General features: G+C 36.4%; 1 protein-coding gene across 1 annotated transcript; it reads left to right on the top strand.

Moving 5' to 3' along the window:
* The first annotated feature begins 378 nt into the window (after positions 1 to 378).
* On the top strand, positions 379 to 23,849 carry LOC129291671 (actin-related protein 4-like). The gene is made up of 20 exons (XM_054929149.1): positions 379 to 642; positions 746 to 837; positions 1,158 to 1,334; positions 1,419 to 1,492; positions 1,733 to 1,813; positions 1,946 to 2,006; positions 2,175 to 2,224; positions 2,600 to 2,654; positions 3,198 to 3,275; positions 3,389 to 3,442; positions 3,741 to 3,794; positions 3,864 to 3,924; positions 9,321 to 9,372; positions 9,570 to 9,636; positions 10,654 to 10,716; positions 10,798 to 10,860; positions 11,263 to 11,325; positions 14,061 to 14,125; positions 22,713 to 22,781; positions 23,368 to 23,849. Exons 1-20 carry the CDS (start codon positions 630 to 632, stop codon positions 23,411 to 23,413), a joined length of 1,338 nt encoding a protein of 445 aa, XP_054785124.1. The 5' UTR covers positions 379 to 629; the 3' UTR covers positions 23,414 to 23,849.
* Positions 23,850 to 23,867: the final 18 nt, after the last annotated feature.

The raw sequence follows: 23,867 nt of genomic DNA, 5'->3' as shown, positions 1-23,867 counted from the left end.
GTAAAAGCTCTTCTCAACTTTTAAATTCTGAGTGCTTGAAATTTCATTGTTAAGTTGAAGAAAATGGCTATTATTTTTGTTATTATAGGGTTCAATTGTATACTGATGTAGCACTCATCTTGACCTTTAAAAATAATAGCTATTTTTTCTAATTTAATGGTGAAATTTCAAAGACTTAAAATTTAGAAATTTAAGAAAGTTTTTGCACAATCTAAGAGTTTAAAGTCTATGATAATATTCACTTTATGACATTCATTAACCCAATTAACCCAATACAATTAAAACAGTAATAGCCTTGCCCACGTTTGAAATGGTGGCCCAAAAAAGAAGATCGTTGAAATTCGGAGGCCCATGTCAGTGGAGCCCAAAGCCAGATACCTAGACCATCCTTTCCTCAACAATCACTCCCATCCAGCAGCTACCATCCACCACCTCTGCTTGTCCTGTTACCACCGTTAATTCTGCCGGAAGAACGGCCGGAAAGTCGTTTGTCGGTCTTTGTTAGCACGCGAGCTTCTTCTTGCTCGAAACTCAGTGTTTATAAAACCCTACTAAAAAATTTAGTGGGAAAAGTTAAGACCCTTTTAAAACCCTAATTCTCTCTGTGGAACCACATAAAAGCTTCAGTCATGTATGGAGGAGGTGGTTATAATACTTTTTTTTTCCGTATAATATAGTTCTTTCCGATTCTCCTTTCTGTATGTATTTTTCCTCATCGCGCATTGTGTTTTTTGGGAATTCACAGACGAAGTATCTGCAATTGTGATTGACTTGGGCTCCCACACTTGCAAAGCCGGTTACGCCGGCGAAGATGCTCCCAAGGCTGTGTTTCCCTCCGTGAGTGTTGTTGTCTTAGTTCCTCATTTGGCCTTTTTTATTTCTCTTTTTCTTTTTTTGAATGTTGCCTCCGTTCCGCTGAAATATTAGAGTGTGCCAGTTTTTCGAGTTTTTCAATATTATTTCGTTAACTATTGCTATGTAGGACTCAGTTACTTTTCTGAGCTCTGGCATTCTGAGTGGTGATAAGCTTTTATCTCTAGATAGAGGAAAATGCAAGTGATGTAAAGTTTATCAGGAGGCCTAGAAATTCCATGGATAGTTTTAATATTTATGGACTGTATAATGTCTTATAGGTTTTTCAACTTGTATTTATTTAGGTTGTTGGAGCAATTGATCAAATGGACATTGATGAGCCTGATAATACTGAAAAGAACTCTGCTTCTTCTGCGGATTCAAAAAACAACACCAGAAATCCTGATTCTGACAAAACCAAAGGAAAGCGCAAATTGTATGTAGGATCACAGTCCTTGGGATACCGCAGAGACCATATGGAGGTAATCCTTCGTAATTAGCTCCTAGTTTAGGTAGTCGCCTTCAGATAATTTATGGTGATTTTTATGTTTTTGTCTTGCCATCAGGTGCTATCACCGTTGAAAGATGGAATCGTTGCTGACTGGGATATTGTTGATAGCATTTGGGATCATGCTTTCAGGTTTTTAATGATTTTCTTGTAGTAGCGATGTCTTTTCTTTTCTCTCTCTCTCTATCTGTGTTTTTTTTTTTTTTTTTAAATGGGTGCAACAGCTTCTATTCGTGTGATAATGACTGATGGGTTCTTCCTCCCATCCCTCTGCTGTTTTCTTATTGTTGCTGCCTTGTAAGTTTCCAGATATCATTTTATCTCTTTTATACTATAGAATTGCTCAACAAGTGACTTGAATGACACTTTTAGGGAATGCCTTTTGATCGATCCTAAAGAGCATCCAATGCTACTTGCAGAACCTTCTTCTAACACTCAACAACAGAGAGAAAGGTATTCTAGCCTTATTTCTTTTTTTTCTTTTTTTGATTTGGTTTTATCTGTAGTGCAACCTGATACCTCTTGTCTAGTATTTTCAGTTGGATTCATCTACATTTACATTTTAGTTTGTTCTGTATCTGACAGGACGGCAGAACTTATGTTTGAAAAGTACAAAGTACCTGCTTTGTTTTTGGCCAAGAATGCTGTAAGTGAATGGTTTTTTCACTTCTCGATACCTCCTTGTTGAAGCATATCAATTATTTTGAGGAAAAGAAATAGTTATTGGAAATTTATTTCTAACTTCATATTTCTTGATATGATTGACAATTTTAATGAATTGATTGATTAACAAGGGTTTATTGTTTAACACCAGGTTCTTACATCTTTTGCATCAGGTCGTGCCACGGCATTGGTTGTTGATGGGTAAGGGATATCACATGTCTGGCTAGTAGTTTGGATATTGTCTTTGGAGATGTTAATTGCCTAACCTGATCTGATTGTGGATCTCTGTTCTTATATTGTTAGATATTAACATATAGATGCTCAGATGTTATGTGATAATGTTCTGTTTTATCTTAAATGTCTCATTTTTACTTCATGTTAGCTGGACGAAAGGTTATATGTATGTCTGAAGAAAATGTGAGAATTCCATTTAGATTTGAAGTGGGTGGACTATTTTGGGGGATTGGGTATCTTCCAAGGAGCATCTAATTTTATGTTATTTTCCCTAAGATACTACAATATAATGCTGGAATCATTCTTGATGAGTAGTTTTTTGTCAATATTTTAATTACTCAGTGGTGGAGGATCAACTACTGTTGCACCTGTCCATGATGGTTATGTTCTTCAAAAGGTATAGCTCATTATCTAAATTATTTCTGAGGAGTTGTGAATACTAATTCATTCCTTGGTATGCACCAATATCCGATCTTTAAAATTTAGCTTGACTACTGACAGGTTTGAAGACTTAATTATTGAAGTATGTTTTAATAAATACATGTGTGAAAAATCTTTATTTTTAAAATTATAAAAGATGAATGGGAAATGATATTTGTTATGACACAGAAAACATTTGAATGATTAGATTCCAGAAAGTAAAATGTTTACAAGGGTTTCTAATCGTATAGTCTTCATGGATACAATTTTAGCAAATGAGACGCACAAAATTTATTGTTATGGTGATAATACTATGATGATTTGTAAATCTATGGTAGTCTACATGTGTGTGAGAAGATCTGATGCAATCTCCTTTTCATTGCGCACTGTTAATAAGGGAATCCTATTTTTGTTAGATTATATTTCTTCACATGCACTATTCATGCATCCTTCCTTCCATTGTCTCTGTTGGGGGTGACTGTCACTATTTCTTTGGATCATGTATTATCTTTTACGACAGGCAGTTGCAGCTTCTCCTATAGGAGGAGAGTTTCTTACGGATTGCTTGATGAAAAGTTTGGAAAGTAAGGGTATTGTGGTGAGTGGCAAACGTTGGATTTTTTTCCCTGTTCCAATATCCATTTGAAGTAAGGTTACTATAATTTTTATTTGGCTATTGAAATATTCTTCCTTTTTATTGTGTTATCTCAGATTAAACCCCGGTATTCCTTTAAGAGAAAGGAAATCCGGCCTGGAGAGTTTCAGGTATATCAAGATTGCATTTTAGTTACTTGTGATTAGCATAACTTGTTACTTCCAATATTTTGTTTATCTTTAAAAACAAAGCATTATGGTTTTCTTTTATCCAAAATTCAAATTTAGGTAGCACGGGATTCAAATCTAGTTTCATTGATGCATTTGGGGCAACACTGCCAAACTTAATAGCCAGAATTTTTTATTTTGAACTTTTGTTTCATTTAGCTCCATAAGTGCTTATATTGAATTTATTTTAATATGTTGCTGCTATGTTACTTTACTTGAATAATCTATCTTTTGCTTACAGACTGTAGATGTTGATTTTCCCAATACAACTGAAAGCTACAAACTTTACTCCCAGGTCTGTGAATAACCAAAAATTTTTCTTTAATTTTTTTCCATTACATTTACTGACTTTTTCTTGCGACAGAGGGTGATTGCTAGTGATATCAAGGAATGTGTTTGCCGAGCTCCTGATACCCCATATGATGGTTTGTGTGCATGTTATTTTCATATCATATCATGTTCGAATTCTGTTGATTTTGTGCAGTATGTTCATTGATCTCTCCAACATTTGCATGGATAACTACCTTACATATTATGGCATTGCTTTTACTTTTTATACATTTATATAAGCAAGACTTTTCAAAACATACGTCCTAGATAATTTGATTTGCAATCTTTCCTGTTGACATGGTTTTCTTAACTTGTTCTTTATTGCTTTGCATTGATAGATCGTATTCAATGAGATTTCATTGCTTTCTCCTTTATCCAAAAGCAAAAGACCCTTCAATTCTTCAACACATTCATTTTCAGTTTGAGGAAATTTTTGTTGTTGTGTAATTATAATAAAAAGAAAATAATTAGGAATTAATTGGGATTTAAATAGGTTTAGATATGATTTATGGTTTAAATAGGATTTAAATTTAGATAGGGTTTGATATTTAATTATATTATTATTATATTAGTAGGATTTGGATAGATTATGATATATATTCATAGGAGAATAATGCCACCATAAATCATAGGAGAATAAAGTCTAATCAACTAGCAGCCACTATACTAAACAAACTTAACAATTAGGTTAAGCATAAATATGTCCAAGGCCCAAGACATGTTCAACATTCCTCCTTAAGCGGAGAATAGATGTTAATCATTCCCATCTTGCCTCTAAGTTCTTTAAACTTGGTTCTTGACGAGGCTTTAGTTTGCCATTTGAATTCTTGACGGGATATATAATCAAGATTGATCATGCCACCTTAAGTTTTTTTGTTTTGTGAAATTCCTTTCAATTTCCATATGCTTTGTTCTATCATGATGAATAGGATTCTTTGAGATCTTTGTAGCATCCATGTTATCACACCAGATATGTATTGGTGCTGTAACATCCCATGTGCTAATGCTAATGCACCACTCTTTAATTCTTAGAACCAATTGTATCCAGACTACTTCACAAATCCCATGTGCTAATGCTCTTAATTATGCTTTTGCACCACTCCTTGCAACAGCATTTTGCTTCTCACTTGTCCAAGTTGCCAAATTTCCCCTGACAAATGTGCAGTAACTAGGAGTTGATCTCCTATCTACAAGAGAATCTCCCAAATCAGTGTCTGTATAAACTTCAATGTCTTTAGTTCTCCTTTTTGAGAAGAACAGTCAATTGCCAGGTGTCTTCTTGAGGTATCTCAATATTTTATACATTTCTTGCATATGCTCCTTTTGAGGTTTATTCATGAACAAACTTACTACACTAACAACATGACAAATGTTTGGCCTAGTGTGAGATAAGTAACTCAGTGTTCCAACCAATCTTTGATACCTTCCAACATCAACAAAGATTCCATCATCTCTCATTTTTAGCTTGCATGTAGTTCCATTGGAGTATTTGCTACTCTAGCACTAAGCATCCTTGTTTCTTTCAATAGATCAAGTATATACTTTCTTTGTGAAACATTCATTCCCTCACTTGACCGAGCCATTTCCATTCTAAGAAAATACTTCAAATACCCAAGATCTTTCACCTCAAATTTCCTTGCAAGAGCCTTCGTCAATTGATGAATCTCTTCGTAGTCATTACCTGTAAGATCATGTCATCAACACAGACAACTAAAACTGATATTTCCTTTATTATGTCATGCAAAAAAGATTATGATCGGTTTGACATTGATCATATCCATACTTCACAGCACAAGAAAATTTCCCAAACCAGGCCCTTGATGATTGCTTTAGCATACAAGGACTTTTGAAGCCTATGAACTTTTGATGAATTTTCAGCTATTTTTAAACCAAGAAGTATTTAAATATACATCTCCTCCTCAATGTCTCCATTTAAAAAAGCAATTTTCACATCCAACCAGTAGAGTGGCCAATCTTTGTTACCTGCGAGAGATAGGAGATTTCTAATGCTATTTAACTTTGCTACTAGAGCAAATGTTTCTTGGTTGTCAATACCATGAGTTTGACTAGAGCCTTTTGCAACCTATCATTTGGTTTATATTTAATTGTAAAAACCTACTTACAGCTTACAACAGGTTTCCCTTCAGGTAATTCACGTAACTTCCAGGTGTTATTCTTAGCAAGTGCAGCCAACTCTTCATCTATGGCTCTTTTCTAGTTTTGATTTTGCAGGCCTCCTAAAAATTTCTTGGAATCTCCTCACAGGAAATATTTGCAACATATGCTCTAAAAGAAGGAGATAATTTCTCATAGGAAGCAAACTTATTTATAGTATGTTGTGTACAAGTTCTTAGCCCCTTTCGTAGAGCAATAGGCTTGTTCAAGCCCGCAAGATTTGGATCAGGTTCAACTTCTTGATTTTGTTGGAGAGTGGAGTTGATCTCTATTTTTTATTTTCTTCCTCACATCCCCTCTAAATCACCTCTATTGTTGTTCAGGATGTTTGTTGGTTCAGTTTCAGGTCAGGTAAAGCAATTTTCTGGGCTGTTTGAGTCTTTTTCTCAACTTTGTGGGTGAGAACAGAAGTTTTCAGGTCTATCTGAAGGGTTTTCTTTATTGTCTTGATGTTTTTCTGAATTGCGTGGAAAGGAACATGGAGATATAGGAGACAAAACAGTATTGGGGATGTTTAAATCGCCAAGTTCAGGTTGATTAATGTTCTGTGTCAACCATTCACTCCCACTGTTCTCCCCACCATCACAGCCAATTTTAGAGTATAATGGTTGTTGCTAAAAAAATGTGACACCCATTGTGACATAAGCCCTTTTTGTATTAGGACAAAAACATTTAAAATCCATTTGATTCGGTGAATATCCTGAGAAAATACATTTTACAGCCCTAGGACATAATTTTCCATCCCCTTCATTGAGAACATATGTTGTACATCCAAACACTTTCAGAGGTGGAGAAGACGAGTGGTGAGTAAGGTTGGGTTTCAAGAAATTTTTGGTTAGTAGTCTGAAAATTAAGGACCTTTGTAGGCATTGTATTGATTAGGTAGGGAGTATTAAAGATGGCATCCCGCCAAAACCCAACAGTCACATAGCTTGTCATTGTTATTGCCCTAGCTATTCCAATAGGTGTCTATTTTTCCTTTTTGCAACTCCATTTTGTTGTGGAGTATAGGCATGAGATTTGGTGATGGATTCCATGGATATTGAAAAAAATTTGAAATCCCTTACTCAAGTATTCTCTTGCATTGTCACTCTTAAATACTTTGATGGAAGTTTGAAATTGATTTTTGACAAAGGCATAAAGTTGTTTGAAAATCTCAAACACTTCAGACTCCTCTCTCATCAAGAACACCCATGTCATAAGTATGGACATCTATTAAGGTCATAGGCCACCTTGATTTCATTATATTAGGAACTTTTAAAGGTCCCCGAATGTCACTATGGATGAGAGAAAAAGGCCGTGTAGGTTTATAGGAGTTAGATGGATACGTGCTTTTAGCATGTTTTGCTAGTCCACAAAACTCAAATTGAAAAGAAATAGAATCGTTATCGATAAGCTTTGGAAACTTGGCTTTCATTTAGCTAAAACTGGGATGTCCTAATTTGTGAGGCCACAAAAGTACATTTTTAGAAATAAAAACAAAATAGGCAACTCGAGATCTCACTCCTTTGTAGTCTGGAGCTTTAGAAAAATAGAGACCACCCTAGCATTGCCAATCATCCGCCCTGAATTCAAATCGTGCAAAATACAAGTCATCCTCAAATTAGTATGACAACATTGCCTCTTCCTCAATTTACTAACAGCCGTAAGAATGCACTTGAGATTGGGAATATATGACATGTTAGTCAATTTTAATTTGTCACAAATAACCATTGTTCCAATTCCACCAACTTTAGAGTATGTTCCATCTGCTTCTTTTACTTTCCTAGAGCTTTTAGTTGTTTGAAAAGTCTCAAATAAAGCATTATTACTGGTCATATGATCACCAGCACTTGAATCAATAATCTAGGTGGTTTATGGTTCCATAGATGGAAGATCCATAATCATATTACCTGTTTGTGCCAAATTGATATTAGGGAAGGATGATAATTCATACTTCTCCAGTAACTTTGTCAACATCTTCATATCTTTGCTTCATTTTCCGGTCTCTGAATCTTCTTTCTCTTCTGCGGACATCATAAATCCTTTGCTTTCAATCCTGTTCTTGTGCTTTGAGTTTGGAAGCTTGCCATGAAGCTTCCAAAAGTTTTCTTTAGTGTGTCCAAGCTTATTGCAGTTATCATTCTTTAGATTTTTCTTCCCCTTAAACTCAGTTGTCCTCCTTTTGCCACCATAGCAGAAGATTCAGTTGCTGGGGTGATTGACAAATCAACATTTTGGGTGAGCTGTTTTCGGCTTTCTTCCCATTTTAACATGTTATATGCATTTTGAAGGGGTGGAAGTGGAGTCATCCCCATTATGTGACCTCTAACTTCCTCCAAGGAATTAGAGTCCCAAAAGGAACTCATAAGTGATACGTCCTTTCCTTCTCAACAAGCTATTTGTAGCTCTGCAAATCAGTTTGATGGGACCATTGATGAACTACATACAAGTATAGTTGCTGCCACAGTCTCGAGTCTTATATAGTACTGAATGACACTCATAGAGCCTTGTTTAAGCACTATAAGTGCTTTCTTGACTTGAAACAAGGCTACTATACCATAACTGAATATGTGCTCTTCACTGAATCCCTAATCTCCTTTGCAGTAGATGCAGGGAGATGTCCCTCACTAGTTTCTGGTGTCATAGAATGTATAAGCCAAGACATTACCCTTTTTCTGCCGTCCATGTTTTATACTAAGGTATCATCAAGTAAATACCTCTCCATCTTCTTTCCTATAATGAACAGCGAGGCACACTGAGACCATTGAAGTTAATTTGTTGTTGTTGAGCTTGTGCCTGATAAGAATAGATGGTGCTGTTTCACCATTGATGCCAGTTGAAGATTGAGAGCCATTGTTAGAGAAATTTTGTTAGCGTCCTTGCTCAGATTCGGATAGATTCCTACCGTTTCCATGGTGACCCAGTGACTCATTGTTGATAGAGGAGGTTGAAGAGCCATTTCTGCCAGTGGCGAAGGCTCCCCCTGGACTGAACATGATTGGGCTCCTCTGGTTCATTGTTTTGGCTGATACCATGGGGAAAAATATTTTCCTATGTTTCTTTCTATGTATTCGAGAAAATGGAGAGATGGGTACATATAAGGAGGATCACAACATCTAGCAATAAATTATTCTCTCCCAAAGTCAAAGATTATAAATAACAGTAAGATACATTGGACATGATAGAGTCCAACAACTGGTATGGGTTAAGCATATAAATATGGGCCAAGGCCCTAGACATGTCTAACACAGTTAATTCTTCATAGCTATCCTAGATTAGATTGTTATAATTAATCTTGTATTTGACATTCTGTTTTCTTCCTTTTTTGTGTCAGAGAGTGCATACTCAAACATTCCGATGACCCCATATGAACTTCCTGATGGCCAGTGAGTGCGAGTTAATTTTTCTCATGGAAATTATGATATTGAATTTCTATGTTAATGTTTGATGTGCCTATTTCTAGTATCTTGGCCTTGTGTATTTGCAATGATCTCTATTGCTTTATTGCCTACTTTCTGCTTCTGGTTTACTGCCCTTTTTCATCTGTTTTTTTTTTTTTTTGTATGAACTTGTTATAACACAGGACAATTGAAATTGGAGCTGATAGATTCAAGATTCCTGATGTTCTTTTTAATCCATCTCTGGTCCAGGTGTGTAGCCTGCATCTGTAAACATTTTCATTCATCTGGTGTAAAGTATGTGATATACTCCAGGTGTAGGTAAATGCAAAATTTTAGCATTGGTTGAATCATCTATTTTCTCTGAATGAGTTGGATCTAGGTAAGATTCACAAATGTTAAGATCTTGAATTGGTGCTTTAGGATTTCATTTTGGCCCGCACAAATTATGCCAAAAGCAGCTGTTCAGTGCAAGGCCCAGACCTTAGGTTATGGCCTTGTTATTGAAATCCTTATGAACTGGTAATGTCAGATGATCATGCATATCTATGTCTGCCCAGCTGCCTTAAACGTCTTCGCTGGACAATATACCACCCCACTATTGTGACTTCTGTTGGGATAGGCAGGATATGATGCCAACCTTGATGCATGTGGGATATAAAGAGGCAAATAAAATGAAGTTGGAAAGGTCGGGAGGGATTTGTTTAATTGAAAATATTCAAAATGCTGTCATAATTACTTAATAAAAAGAAATGGAATTATGAGATCGCAAATGACATAAGCAGCACTAAATGCTTTCCTTCAGTATGTGCAAATAATGTTTGCTCGCCTTGTAATGAAGCAGATTCATTGGTTATTAATGTTCATTGCTCATATGCTCAAACTTTTCTGCAAATTGTTGTACCAGAATCGTAATCTTAATAATGTAACGTTATATCACAGTAGCACCAATTGTATGGCCTGTATCAACTTTTTCGCTGATATTGTTTTTCATCTTGCTACTTTTGGGGTATTAGGCTGCTTAGTTTCTTGTTTCTACTACCCTTGTTTTGAAGCTAAAGCTAAATATTTAAGCTACTTTAAAGTTGTTTTTGTCCATTAAAGATTTTCTTATTTGAAAAGAAAAGAGTTTCTACACGGGCCTGGATGAGTGGCGTCACTCATAATGTGCACTCTTCCTATTCCAAGTTATTTTTCCTTCTACTATTTTCTTTTTTATTTTTTTTAATTCAAAGCTTATCTGGGCTAAATTTTCTTACTAAACAACAGACTATTCCTGGCATGGAGAGTTATGCAGAGATTGCTCCTTCAGTTCGAGGTCTGCCACAGATGGTAATAAAATATTTGAACTGGAGGTCATTGGGCTTGACTTTTCTTCCTTTTCTCATTATTTCCCTATGTATTTACGTGCAGGTTATAGAGAGTATTAACAAGTGTGATGTAGACATCCGAAGGGAATTATTTAGTAGCATACTGGTAAGTTTACCTTATTTGCGCATTGGCATGTTTTTGCATCTTTGTGTTGGTCTGTAAATAAAAGTAGCTTAGCATGTGAATCTTTGGTGTATTGTTCATGGTGTGTCACAACATACCCTTTGTCATGTGGAATGGTGCCAGAGTTTTGTGCCAATTGTGTGCTGCACATGCATTCTATACCATCACTATTTTACTAAAATGTTGGTGCAGTTTCGTTCATTCTTATTTCTCAATCTTTTTCCAACCCGTGCCCTTTCCAATGCTTATGGTGATGCCCATGAGCCCTTATTGCTAGTGTACCATGATCATTACTAACCATGCTTTGGGGTCACTTTCATATGTTTAGGATTGGATGCCCTCCTTTTAGTTTATAACTAAAAATAGAAAAATTATGTTATGCAGCTTGCTGGTGGCACAGCTTCAATGCAACAGTTGAAGGAACGCCTTGAGAAAGACTTGTTAGAGGTATAATTTTTTAGCACGCTGATTTCAATTTTACACATTTGCCAATTTTCTTGTTATAATTCTTAGTTATGATAACGTCAGGGGCTGTTTTCTCTTAAAGATACCTCTTTAATGCAACAGTCAGAAATATTGTTTTAAAACACGTCACCATACTTTGTACCTTTAAATCTTCTGCAGGATAGGATTTATGGTCATATTCTTTTTGAGGAGCTTTAAGAAACTTTTCATCATCATAAATATGTTTTCAAAATAGTCAAAGTGTTTTAAAATAAGTAGGGCTTCTTAAAATTAAGTTACTGAGTTGAGAATTGTCTTGTATCATTAATTTTTCTTTTTCATCAAGCCCAACTATTCAATTGAGAAATGACCTGCCCAATAGTTGAAGTGCAAGCATTTCATTGAAAGAAAGCAACCAAAACAACGAGCGGTGATTGGATAGGAAGTGTTATTTTCTTTCCATAATCCAGCTTTCTATTCAGCTCCTTAACCTAGATTGGGTTGTGAAAGTGAAGCATCAATGCAACAAAGTGATTCTGGTAGCTAGTGCTCAAACAAGCCCCTATTTGTAATGTCTGGTATCCACATTATTTTCTCATCTACCTGTAGATATTTAGAGGCACATTGCTAATTAATGAGCATGTCTGTTTTTTTGGTTCATTTTCTTAGTTGCTGGATTAGTATTTCTAGCCTAGTTTTTTGTAGTTTGTCATTTTTTATAGGACATATCTGAGCAGTCCTATCTGTAGATATTTGTGCATGATTCCCATTATATTGCCAATGTAAACTAGACACCAATTGTTCAGCCCTTGAAACTTTTGTTTGCAATGACACTTGAGTTGATTTTTCATCTTAAATAAGCATTCTTGGAGCCAGGTAGTTTGCGATGATCAGTTTAGAATTCAGATGAAAGCTTCACTAATGATAAATTCCTGTGATGTTATAGTAACCCAACAAATAATGCCCTTCTTCCAAATTTTGTAAAATCAATGGTGCCCAAGATATTCTAAAGGATATCTTGGAATAAACACTAGAGTAAGCTACAAAAGATTCTAAGCCATGGCTGGCCCCCTTTTCTAGTTCAGTTGATGAGTGGATGCTTGGGTATCTAGAAAAACACATGCATCAGTCACCCTTGTATTGCCATTCCTAAGTCCTTGCTTAGATTTGCATTCCCTCTCTCAGCTGATTCAACAAAGTGGATTATCTAACAACCATTTCCATAAGAGCATATTTGTGCAAAAGAGCAATGTCATTGTGAATAGACTGGCTTGGGACAGGCTTGCTTGTTTTTAAGAGTTTGACAAGTCAAGGTTTTGATTTGTACTTTCTTGCTAAGAGCAGGGACTACACCACCCATCCTACTACACTAGAGAGAAAAAAATAAAACCTATAGCTTACATAGCTAGTCACAAAGCCTTCACTACCAGATGTCTAACTTTTGTCGACAACTCTGAATTGTTTGGAAACCATAGAATGCATTAAAGATCATCTTTGAGTCTTTATTTGTTTGATCTAATCTTAGATGTTTAGATTGAGTATATTTAAGAGGAAATCCCTAAATGCATGCTTTTCGCAGATGATATAGTTCTTATTGCGAAGATAAGAGAGGAGATTAACTGTAAAATGGAGTTATGGAGGAGGACAATGGAGTTAAAAGGTTTCCGTCTGAGTAGGAATAAGACAGAATATCTACATTGTAATTTTGATAAGAGTCAGTGAATGGTAATTTGAAAGTGAAATTGGGTGATCAGATCATACATCAAATGAAAAAATTTAAATAATTTGGAGCGATTATTCAACATAATGGGGAAATTGACGGAGATATTGCGCATATGATACAAACTGGATGGTTTAATTGGATAAATGTTAAAGGAGTTATCTGTGATTGAAAGGTACCAAATAAACTTAAAGGAAAGTTTTATCGAACTGCCATAAGACCAGCAATATTATATGATAATGAATGTTGGGCTTTAACAGGATAGCAATAGTACAAAGTTGGAGTAGCGAAGATGAGAATGTTGAGATGAATGTGCAGACATACACGTAAAGACAAAATTAGAAATGAGTCTATAAAGGAGAAAGTGGGTGTTGCACCTATTGAAGGAGAAATAAAGGAAAATCATTTGAGGTGGTTTGGACATGTACAGAGAAGACCATGAGAGGCATCTTTGAAGAGGGTGGAATGGATAACTTTGAGCCCTGTCAAAAACGGTAAAGGAAGGCCAAAGAGAATACTTTTGGAAGTTGTTGATCGAGATCTCTTAATTAACAATATTTTTAAAAGCTTACTAAATGATAGAGTACAATGTAATCCATGTAGCCGACCTACTCTAGTAGGATAAGGCATGTTGTTGTTGTAGCATCTAATTTGAGTTGAACTAGAATGCTTTGATGTGTCCACAATGGAGTATTGGTTTGATTTGGGTGCATTTTAAGTATTATTCATAAACTATTACCAAAACATGTGCATTTATGATTTGTTATTGATAATTGATGTTGGCAATTTCCTATTGTGAGTTGCCCCCCGCCCCAACCGCCCCCTCCAAAAAAAAAAAAAGAAAAAGTTCAGTTTTATTTGAGAATTTAACAGCTGTGCTCATGAATCTGTCATGATTTAGCGGTGATAAACACATCCAAGCTGTTTGAACTTTTTTTGCTGCATGTGGTGTGTTTTCTTCATAGTAATTATAGACTAGTTTAAATGTGAAGAACTAAATGGTATATTTTTGATGTAGGAATCCCCTCAAGCTGCTAGAGTGAAAGTGCTGGCCAGTGGGAATGCAACTGAAAGGAGGTTCAGGTGGGATTCATCTATGTGTCAATATTATTGTTGATGTTGTATGGGCCCAAAGGCTATTTTTATAATTAATGTTTTCTACCCTAGTTTAATTAGTGGTTATTGAGTGTTTCTGGGATGAATTGTAATTGTTTATTCAGAGGGAAGCTGAATTTATAAAGTACAAGAGATATGATAATAATATCATATCAGAAAAACAATCTAATGCCTAAAACTATGTTGAAAAGATAATAACGATATAGATAATGATATTAAATCTAGGGTTAAGTTGACTAATGGGCCTAGGACCCATCAGCCTTTTTGCAACACTCCCTTTCAAGCTGGTGAATAGATGTTGATCATTCCCAACTTGTTTATCATCTTTGCAAACTTGGCTCTAGCAAGAGGCTTGGTTATCATATCTGCAACTTGGTTTCCTGAGGGAATATATGCTAGATCTATGATTTTAGTTGCAATTTTTTCTTTGATGAATTGTCTATCAATCTCAACATGCTTAGTACAATCGTGTTGAACAGGATTGTTCGCAATCTTGAGAGCTACCATACTATCACACCACATTTTTATAGGATCTTTCATTTCAACACCAAGTTCCTTCAATAGTTGTACAACCCATATAACTTAACAAATTCGAAGAGCTAGAGCCTTGTATTTAGCTTTTGCAAAGCTTATACATGCGACTGGTTGTTTCTTGCTTCTCCAAATTACCAGATTACCCTACACAAAGGTGCAATATCCTATGGTAGAGCATCTGTCATGAATAGCTCCTGCCCAGTCTGCATTAGTGTAGATTTCTACATCTGTTACACTTTTTGATCCTAGAGTTCTCTTAGTGCCATCTGTATAGATTTCTACACTCTTCTTATTTCCCTTTGAGAAGAGCAGACCTTTTCCAGGTGTAGCCTTTAGATATTTGAGGATTCTATGTACAGCTTTCATATGCTCCTTTTGAGGATTGCTTCCAAACTGGCTTACGACTCCTACTGCAAAGGATATATCAGGCCTTGTATGGGATAAGTCTCTGAGTTTTCCCACCAACTTTTGATATCTTTCTTTATTCATTGTCTTCCCATCAGGTTTCACTTCTAGATTGCAGTTCAGTTCCATTAGAGCATCTGCAGGTCTGACTCCCAACATTCTAGTTTCCTTGAGCAAATCTAGAGTATATTTTCTCTGTGATACATTAATATCCTTTGATGAGCGGGCAATCTCCAGACCTAAGAAATATCTTAGATTTTCAAGGTCTTTAATCTCAAATTCTTCAACCAGTCATTGTTTTAGCTTTAAGATCTCTTTTGCATCATTCCCTGTTAGTACTATATCATCCACATACACAATTAGGATAGTTGTTTTCTGACCAGACGATCAGTCTGACATTGAACATACCTAAATCCCTTTACAACATGTGTAAATCTTTCAAACCAAGCCCTGGGTGACTGCTTTAAGCCATATAATGACTTGTACAATTTACATACTTTACCTGCATTATTTGGACTTCTTAGTCCTAATGGAATCTCCATGTGCACTTCCTCTTCCTAGTTCCTATTTAAGAAAGCATTCTTAACATCTAGCTGGAATAATGGCCAATCTAAATTAACAGTAAGGGAAAGTAGAATTTTTATGGTGTTGAATTTCATCATTGGTGCAAAAGTTTCCTGGTAGTCAATGCCCTAGGTTTAGGTGAAGCCTTTGGCAACTAATTGGGCCTTGTATTTATTGTGGCTATTTATTGTGGCTATCATCAAGATTAAACTTCTTTGTAAGAACCCATTTACTCCCTACAGTTGACTTCCTCTCAGGTAATTCCATAATCTTCCATGTCTGATTTTTATTGATTGCCTTTGGCTCTTCATCAATAGTTGCCTTCCATTTAGGATCAACTATGGCTTCCTCAAAAGTCTTAGGCATATCTTCACTATCCACAGCAGCAACAAAGTTCTTAAATTGAGTGTTGAGTTTGTTATAAGAAACATACTTATTGATGGAGTGTCTAGTACAACTTCTCTTGCCTTTTTTAAGAGCAATAGGCTATTAAAGGTCTTTAGGATTACCCTTAGATTGAGAGTCATGACTTTGCCTTGGAATGACAATGGGGTCCTCATTATTTTTGTGCTGTTCAAATTGATCTATCCTTGACTCATTTAAGTATGGCTCAAAGTTGGGCTCAATGTGGGTAGGTTGAGCTTCAGGTTCCGGGATAGGTAGTTCAAGATTTGGAATGGGTGGTTTTGGTTTAGAGATGGGTATAAAACTAGAGTCAGTGGAGAACGGGTCTAGTGATGTGTGAGGACTCACATTAGGGTTGCTAGTTTGTTTATTTTCGAGATGACCATTATTAGTCACACAGATTAGCTATTCACCATCATTCTCCCCCTTAATGGATAATTTCAGAAAGAAAGGAAGAGATTCAACAAGTGACATTAGTAGTGACATAGAACTTGTGAGTGTTAGGAGAATAACACTTGTACCCTTTTTTGGTAGATGAATACTCTAAAAAAATGCATTTGATGGACCAAGATTCAAATTTGTTGCCTGTATCATGAAAGACGAAAGCAGTGCACCCAAAGACTTTTTTAAGAAGAGAGTTAATTAAATGAGAGTGAGGATAGGATGTCAAGAATAAGTCAAAGAGGTGTTTGGAAGTTGTGAACTTTAGAGGGCATGTGGTTAATAAGGTAAGCAGTTGTAAAGACTGCATCTCCCCAAAATTTATGCGGAAGATTATTACCTAGTAAGAGAGCCCTAGCAACGTTAAGTAAGTGTCTGTTTTTTCACTCAGCCACTTCATTTTGTTGAGGAGAATGCACACAAGAAGTGTGGTGGTGAATCCCATGTTCAGTAAGGAAGGTTCGAAGAGTAGAATTGAGATATTCGGTTCTGTTGTCACTATGAAGAACCTTTATAGAAGTTTGAAATTGAGTTTGAACAAAAGTATGAAAGTTTTTGAAAATAGTGCAAATTTTAGATTTATCATTCATCAAAAAAATCCACGTTAACCGCATATGGTCATCAATAAACAAAACAATTCTCCTAGCCTTAGTGTGAATTTCAATCCATGAGGGACTCGACACATCACTATGGATGAGGGAAACAGGTGTGGAGGGGATATAAGAATGAGCAGGGAAGGGATTGAGAGTTTGTTTAGCAAATTGGCATGTATCGCAATGTAACTTGACTTTATTTAGAGTTGGAAAACAAAATTTTCATATAATTAAAACTAGGATGGCCTAAACGAGAATGCCATAACAGTGTCTTCTTGTAACATAATAGAAAAAAAAAAAAAAGAAACATTTGGAAATAGGGTCAATTGAACAGCATTGACTGACAGGTTGGTCTTCCAGATAGTAGAGCCTATTGCGTTTCTTAGCATTGTCAATCATCCTCCCCGATGCTAAATCTTGAAAAACACGAGAATTGTCAAAGGTGGCAAGGCAAGATAAGTGGTGGGTAATACATGTGACAGATAACAAGCTACATTGGATATTGCAGAATGCAGACATATAAAACATTCTTCAAAAAAGTAAAGTCGGAGATAGCAATAGTGTCGGTTCCCATTACTTGTGCATATGTGTTATTGGCTACTTTTACACAAGTATGCTCATAATGGGGGCTAAACTTAGAAAATAAGTCTCGAAAACCTGTAATGTGGTCATTTGCCCTAGAATCCACCACCCAAATGTTGTTACAATGAGATAGTACCCAATGTAGTCAATAAAGTCTTACTAGCATGGGCCAAGGTAATAGAGGGAGTAGGTTTCTTACTTGTCTCTTCACGAGAATATTCTCCAGAATAAGTTTCATCATAGCAATCTCCTCAGTATTGAGTGTATGATCATAAGTAAGGTGGGCAGTGAACCTTTTGTTGTGACCTTTTTGCTCCCCCCTTGTTATCACCCTTGGGGTTCTTTAAATGATCTGCTTGCCATGAATTTGCCAACCAGTTTCTTGTGTATGAAAATTTTTATTACAATGATCATACTGAAGCGACTTTTTCCATTTGTGGTCCCTTCCTTGATGACCACGAGCCACCATAGTAGAAGTTTCGATACTAAAGAGGAGCAAAGGTAGTATAAGCAAGAAGTTGTAGTAAGACTTTGTGGCTTTCTTCATATTTAATGTTAAATGTGTCTTCAAAAGAAGGTAGAGGTTTCATACCCATAATTATTCCTCAAAGACCTCATAGGAGTCATTGAGGCCAAGGAGAAATTCATAGCACCGCTCCTGTTCAACCACTGACTTGTAGTAGAGAGCATCAACGTAATAAGACCATTGGTGGTGACATAGATCAATATGCTGTCAGAGACGCATAAGAGTAGTGTAATATAAGGTGACCGATTTCTCCCCTTGTGTAAGGGTTTGAAGAGTACGCTTTGCTTGATAAATTGCTATTGTATTTTCCTTGACGGAGTAAGTATTAGGCAGACTCCTAAATTTCCTAGGTCGAGTCAGCAAGGAGATAATTCTCACTTATCTCTGAGTTCATCGAATGAATCAGCCATGTTATCACCATGTTTTCTGTACACCAAGTCTCATACTTGGGATCACTAACTTTTGGTGCTTCTAGGGAACCAGTCAAATAACGTTCCTTATTTCGACGACGTACGAACATAAGGACACCGAGAGTTTCTATGATGAATTGTAATTCTTTATTCAGAGGGAAGCTGAATTTATAAAGTACATGAGATATGATAATAATATCATGTTAGGAAAAATAAAATCTAATTCTTAAAAACATGTTGAAAGGATATTAACAATAAAGATAATGATATTAAATCTAGGGTTAAGTTGACTAATGGGCCTAGGAACCATCAGCCTAGTTTCAACACTCTCCCTCAAGCTAGCAAATAGATGTTGATCATTTCCAACTTGCTTATCATCTCTGCAAACTTGGCTCTAATAAGAGGCTTGGTCATTACATCTGCAACTTGGTTTCTGAGGGAATATATGCCAGATCTATGATTTTAGCTTTAATTTTTTCTTTGATGAAATGTCTATCAATATCAACATGTTTAGTATGATCATGTTGAACAGGATTGTTCGTAATCTTGAGAGCTGCCATACTATCACACTACATTGTTATAGGAGCTTTCATTTCAACACCAAGTTCCTTCAATAGTTGCACAACCTATATACCTTCACAAATCCCAAGAGCTAGAGCCTTGTATTTAGCTTTTGCAGAACTTCTAGATACAATTGGTTGTTTCTTGCTTCTCCAAGTTACCAGAGTACCCCACATAAAGGTGCAATATCCTATAGTAGAGCGTCTGTCATGAATAGCTCCTGCCCAATTTGCATCAGTGTAGATTTCTACATCTATTACACTTTCTGATCCTAGAGTTCTCTTAGTGCCATCTGTATAGATTTCTACACTCTTCTTATTTCCCTTTGAGAAGAGGAGACCTTTTCTAGGTGTAGCCTTTAGATATCTGAGGATTCTATATACAGTTTTCATATGCTCCTTTTGAGGATTGCTTGCAAATTGGCTTGCAACTCCTAGTGCAAAGGATATTACCAAGGGAAAGTTAGTTGTAGAGAGTAAATGGGTTCTTACAAAGTTTAATCCTGACGATAGCCTCAATAAATACAAGGCCCGATTAGTTGCCAAAGGCTTTACCCAAACCTATGGCATTGACTACCAAGAAACTCTTGCACCAATGGTGAAATTTAACACCATAAACATTCTACTTTCTCTTGCTGCTAATTTAGACTGGCCATTATTCCAACTAGATGTTAAAAATGCTTTCTTAAATGGGGACTTGGAAGAGGAAGTGTACATGGAGATTCCATTAGGACTAAGAGGTCTAGATAATGCAGGTAAAGTATGTAAATTGCACAAGTCATTACCAGGGCTTGGTTTGAAAGATTTACTTGTGTTGTAAAGGGATTTGGATATGTTCAATGTTAGATTGATCATACACTCTTTGTAAGACAATCTGGTCAAAAAACAACTATCTTAATTGTGTATGTGGATGATATAGTGCTAACACGGAATGTTACAGAAGCTTCAGTACTAAAAGGAGTAGAGGTAGAAGAAGGAAGCTATACTAGGACTTTGCAGCTTTCTTCATATTTAATCATGTTAAATGTGTCTTCAAGAGAAGGTAGAGGTTTCATGCCCATAATTCGTCCTCGAAGATCCTCATAGGAGTCACTAAGACTAAGGAGAAATTCATAGCATTACTCCCGTTCAACCACCGTCTTGTAGTTGGTAGCATTAGCTTGACAAGACCATTAGTGTACCTCATATAGATCAATATATGCTGCTAGAGATGCATAAGAGTAGTGTAATATAAAGTGACTAATTTCTCCCCTGTGTAAGGGTTTGAAGAGTACGCTTTGCTTGATAAATTGTTGCTGTATTTTCCTTGACAGAATAAGTACACCGGGCAAACTCCCAACTTCCCTGGGCTGAGTTGGCAAGGAGATAATTCTCACTTATCTTTGGGTTCATCGAATGAATCAACCATGTCATCACCATGCTTTTTGCACACAAAGTCTCATACTTGGGGTCGTTAACTCCTGGTGCTTTAAGGGAACCAGTCAAATAACATCCCTTATATCGACAACGTATGAACATAAGGACACTCCTGGACCACTGCAAATAATTATTCCCATTCAATTGATAGGTGAGGAGTAGATGAGAAAGTGAATCACCATTGTTGCCATTGCCTGAGGAAAGGACATTGTCACTGCCATGTTGACCATAGGGATTATTTATGGATTCCCCTTTTGTGTTGAAGGTCTATGGGATACTGCTATTCAAGGCTGCTTTGTAAGTCATAGTAACAGAATATTGAGATGGAACAGAGGAAAGGACAATATCTTTGCTTTGAAGCGTTGAAACAGAGGACTTCTCGATAGAAATAGATGAGAGGGGTGCGGTTCAATGTTGGACCTAGAAGATTGAGATGTGTTCTTATGTCTGGGTAGAACGTTGCAGGTTGTGGCTTGAACAAACGAGCAAACAAGGTCGCACTACTTGAGCAGTGCAAAACCGTGACGTATGACCTGAATTAGGGAGAGGATCTTCGAGATGTTGCGCACAACTTGAGAGAATAAAGGTGCACGATGCTTTGCACAACTTGAGAGGACAGAGACGCACATTGAGACACCTTGCATTTGAAGAATAAAGTCACACAGAGTTGCATGCTTCTTAGGATGAAGTCGCATGGGCGAAAGTAATTTAGGTATAGGTTGACTGCGGCTCTGATACCATGAGAGTTTTTGTGATGAATCGTAATTCTTTATTTAGAGGGAAGCTAAATTTATACAGTACACATGAGATATGATAGTAATATCATGTCAAGAAAAATAAAATCTAATCCTTAAAAACATGCTGGAAGGATAATAACGATAAAGATAATGATGTTAAATGGGGGTTAAGTTGACTAATGGGCTTAGGACCCATCAGCTCACTTTCAACAGACGCTCTTGGACCACTGCAAATAATTATTCCCATTCAGTCGATAGGTGAGAAGTAGAGGAGAGTGAATCAACATTGCTACCACCGCCTGAGGAAAGGACGCTTTCACTGCCACATTGACTAGAGGGATTATTTGTGGATTCCCCTTTTGTGTTGAAGGTTTGTGGGTTACCATTCAAGGCTGCTTTGTAGGCCATAACAATAAAAACATAGTATTGAGACGAAACAGAGGAAAGGACGCTGTCTCTACTTTGAAGGGCTGAAACAGAGGTACTTCTCAATAGAAACAGATGAGAGAGGCGCGATTCAGTGTTGGGCCTAGAGATTGAGACGTGTTCTTGCATTTGGGTAGAACATCACAGGTTGCGACTGCAACAAAAGAGCAAACAAGGTCGCGCTACTTGATCAGTGTAGAACCGTGACATACGACTTGAGCAAGGGAGAGGATCCTTGCAGGACTGGAGCATGACTTGAGAGGACAAAGACGCATGCTGAAAACATCTTGCGTCTAAAGAACAAAGCTGCATTGACTTGCGCACTTCTCAGGACAAAGTTGCATGAGCGACAGGAATTTAGGTATAGGCTGACTGTGGCTCTAATACCATGAGTGTTTCTGTGATGAATGTAATTGTTTATTCAGAGGAAAGCTGAATTTATAAAGTACAAGAGATATGATAATAATATCATATCAGAAAAATAAAATCTAATCCCTAAAACTATGCTGAAAAGATAATAACAATAAAGATAATGATATTAAATCTAGGATTAAGTTGACTAATGGGCCTAGGACCCATCAGCCCCCTTTCAACAGTTATTTTTGCTGATAGGGATATAGGTTGATTTTATTTCCTGATATGATTTGCCTTGTGTATCTCAGCCATCTCCTAGATTACCTAGGCTTTGTGCTTCTCTATAAATGTTCGTTTCTTCCTCTGTAATAATAGAGGTTTCTGGCATCATACTTCTTCAATTGTTAGTTATAGCTTTTGGTCATTGTTGACGTAGTTTCTGTTCCCATAATCTTTGATATTTGTAGGTCCAAAAAAATATGTATCAATATATTCTGTTAACGACTTTAATGAGTGCTAATGAAAGTGGGCCAGATTAAATGCTTCTTGTGATTGCTTGTCCAAAAAAATGTCCTCTTCCTCATGGTGGTGAATTATGCAGCGTTTGGATAGGTGGAAGCATATTGGCTTCTCTTGGCTCCTTCCAACAAATGTGGTTCTCCAAGACTGAGTAAGTATCAATTATTTGTCAAAGGTTGTATGATAAATTTTAAATCTTGAAGTTTAGTTTAAAATATGTTCGAAATTTTTTTCTCTCATTCCTATTGCTCCCCATCCCCTTCCCTGTATATTGGAGTTAGTAAACCTATGTTGGCCCTTCAAATATACATCACTATTGTTTTTCCTGGCCAGTGCTTTGCAGATTTTGTGTTCCTATTGTAGCTGAGAGTGATAACATTGTTCTAATTCCATTCCTATGGGGGCTTCATAGGGACTTCATTGATAATAAATAAATAAATGAATGAATGAATAAACTGTGGACAACCTTCTACCAGAAAACAGAAGACCAACTGTCAAGTTCGGCCTTCAAATCTTTCCATTGAATTTAAGTAGAAACTATTTAATAAGCTTAAATACACTTTGGATCCCTTTACATTGGTTTAGTTTATGAGGGGAAGGTTTCTTAGTCATACTCGCATGAAATTGATAGTCAGTGCTACCTTTTATCCATTTGCAATTGATAGCTATTCAGGGCTTAGGCTTCCTAATTTTGCCATATAGCTTTTCTGTACTAAATTTAAGCGTGCAATTGATAGGTATGAAGAGCATGGAGCTTCTTATATCCAAAGAAAATGCCCGTGAGTTGCTATTGATATGTATAGAGGTTTGTTATTCGGCCATTGGTGATCTAGATGAGTTAAGGAGGACGTCTCCCTGACTGTTGTCTCTCTGCGATTAGTTTCGTCTCTTATCGTTAAACCTTTCCGTTGGTTCTTTCACTAACAACAGTACTTGGCCTTCCCATGCTCCATAGCTTAGCTGTATCTGTAATCTATGCTCTGATGTAACTGTTCTTTATAGTTTATAGTCTACTTAACAATACATACTGATTTGTCTCTTTTGGGTCAAACTGGTTTCCTTTTTTCTTGTGGTTTGAGGCGCAGCATTAACTATAATTTAGATGATTAGTTTGTAATGACACATTAGGCTTTAGTTCTTTGATAATTTGTTCTGGTTGCATGTTGTCAGAGTTGTATAATACTCATTCAACCTCTATTTATTTGGTTCCTGTCGTTTATATGCCTCTTGCTTTTTT

This window comes from Prosopis cineraria, unplaced genomic scaffold (genome assembly GCF_029017545.1).
Source record: "Prosopis cineraria cultivar Desert tree isolate PC_DT_omini unplaced genomic scaffold, ASM2901754v1 PC13, whole genome shotgun sequence".
Classification (NCBI taxonomy): Eukaryota; Viridiplantae; Streptophyta; class Magnoliopsida; order Fabales; family Fabaceae; genus Prosopis; species Prosopis cineraria.
The sequence above is the reverse complement of the archived record's forward strand: the minus strand, read 5'-3'. Positions and strand labels throughout refer to the sequence as shown.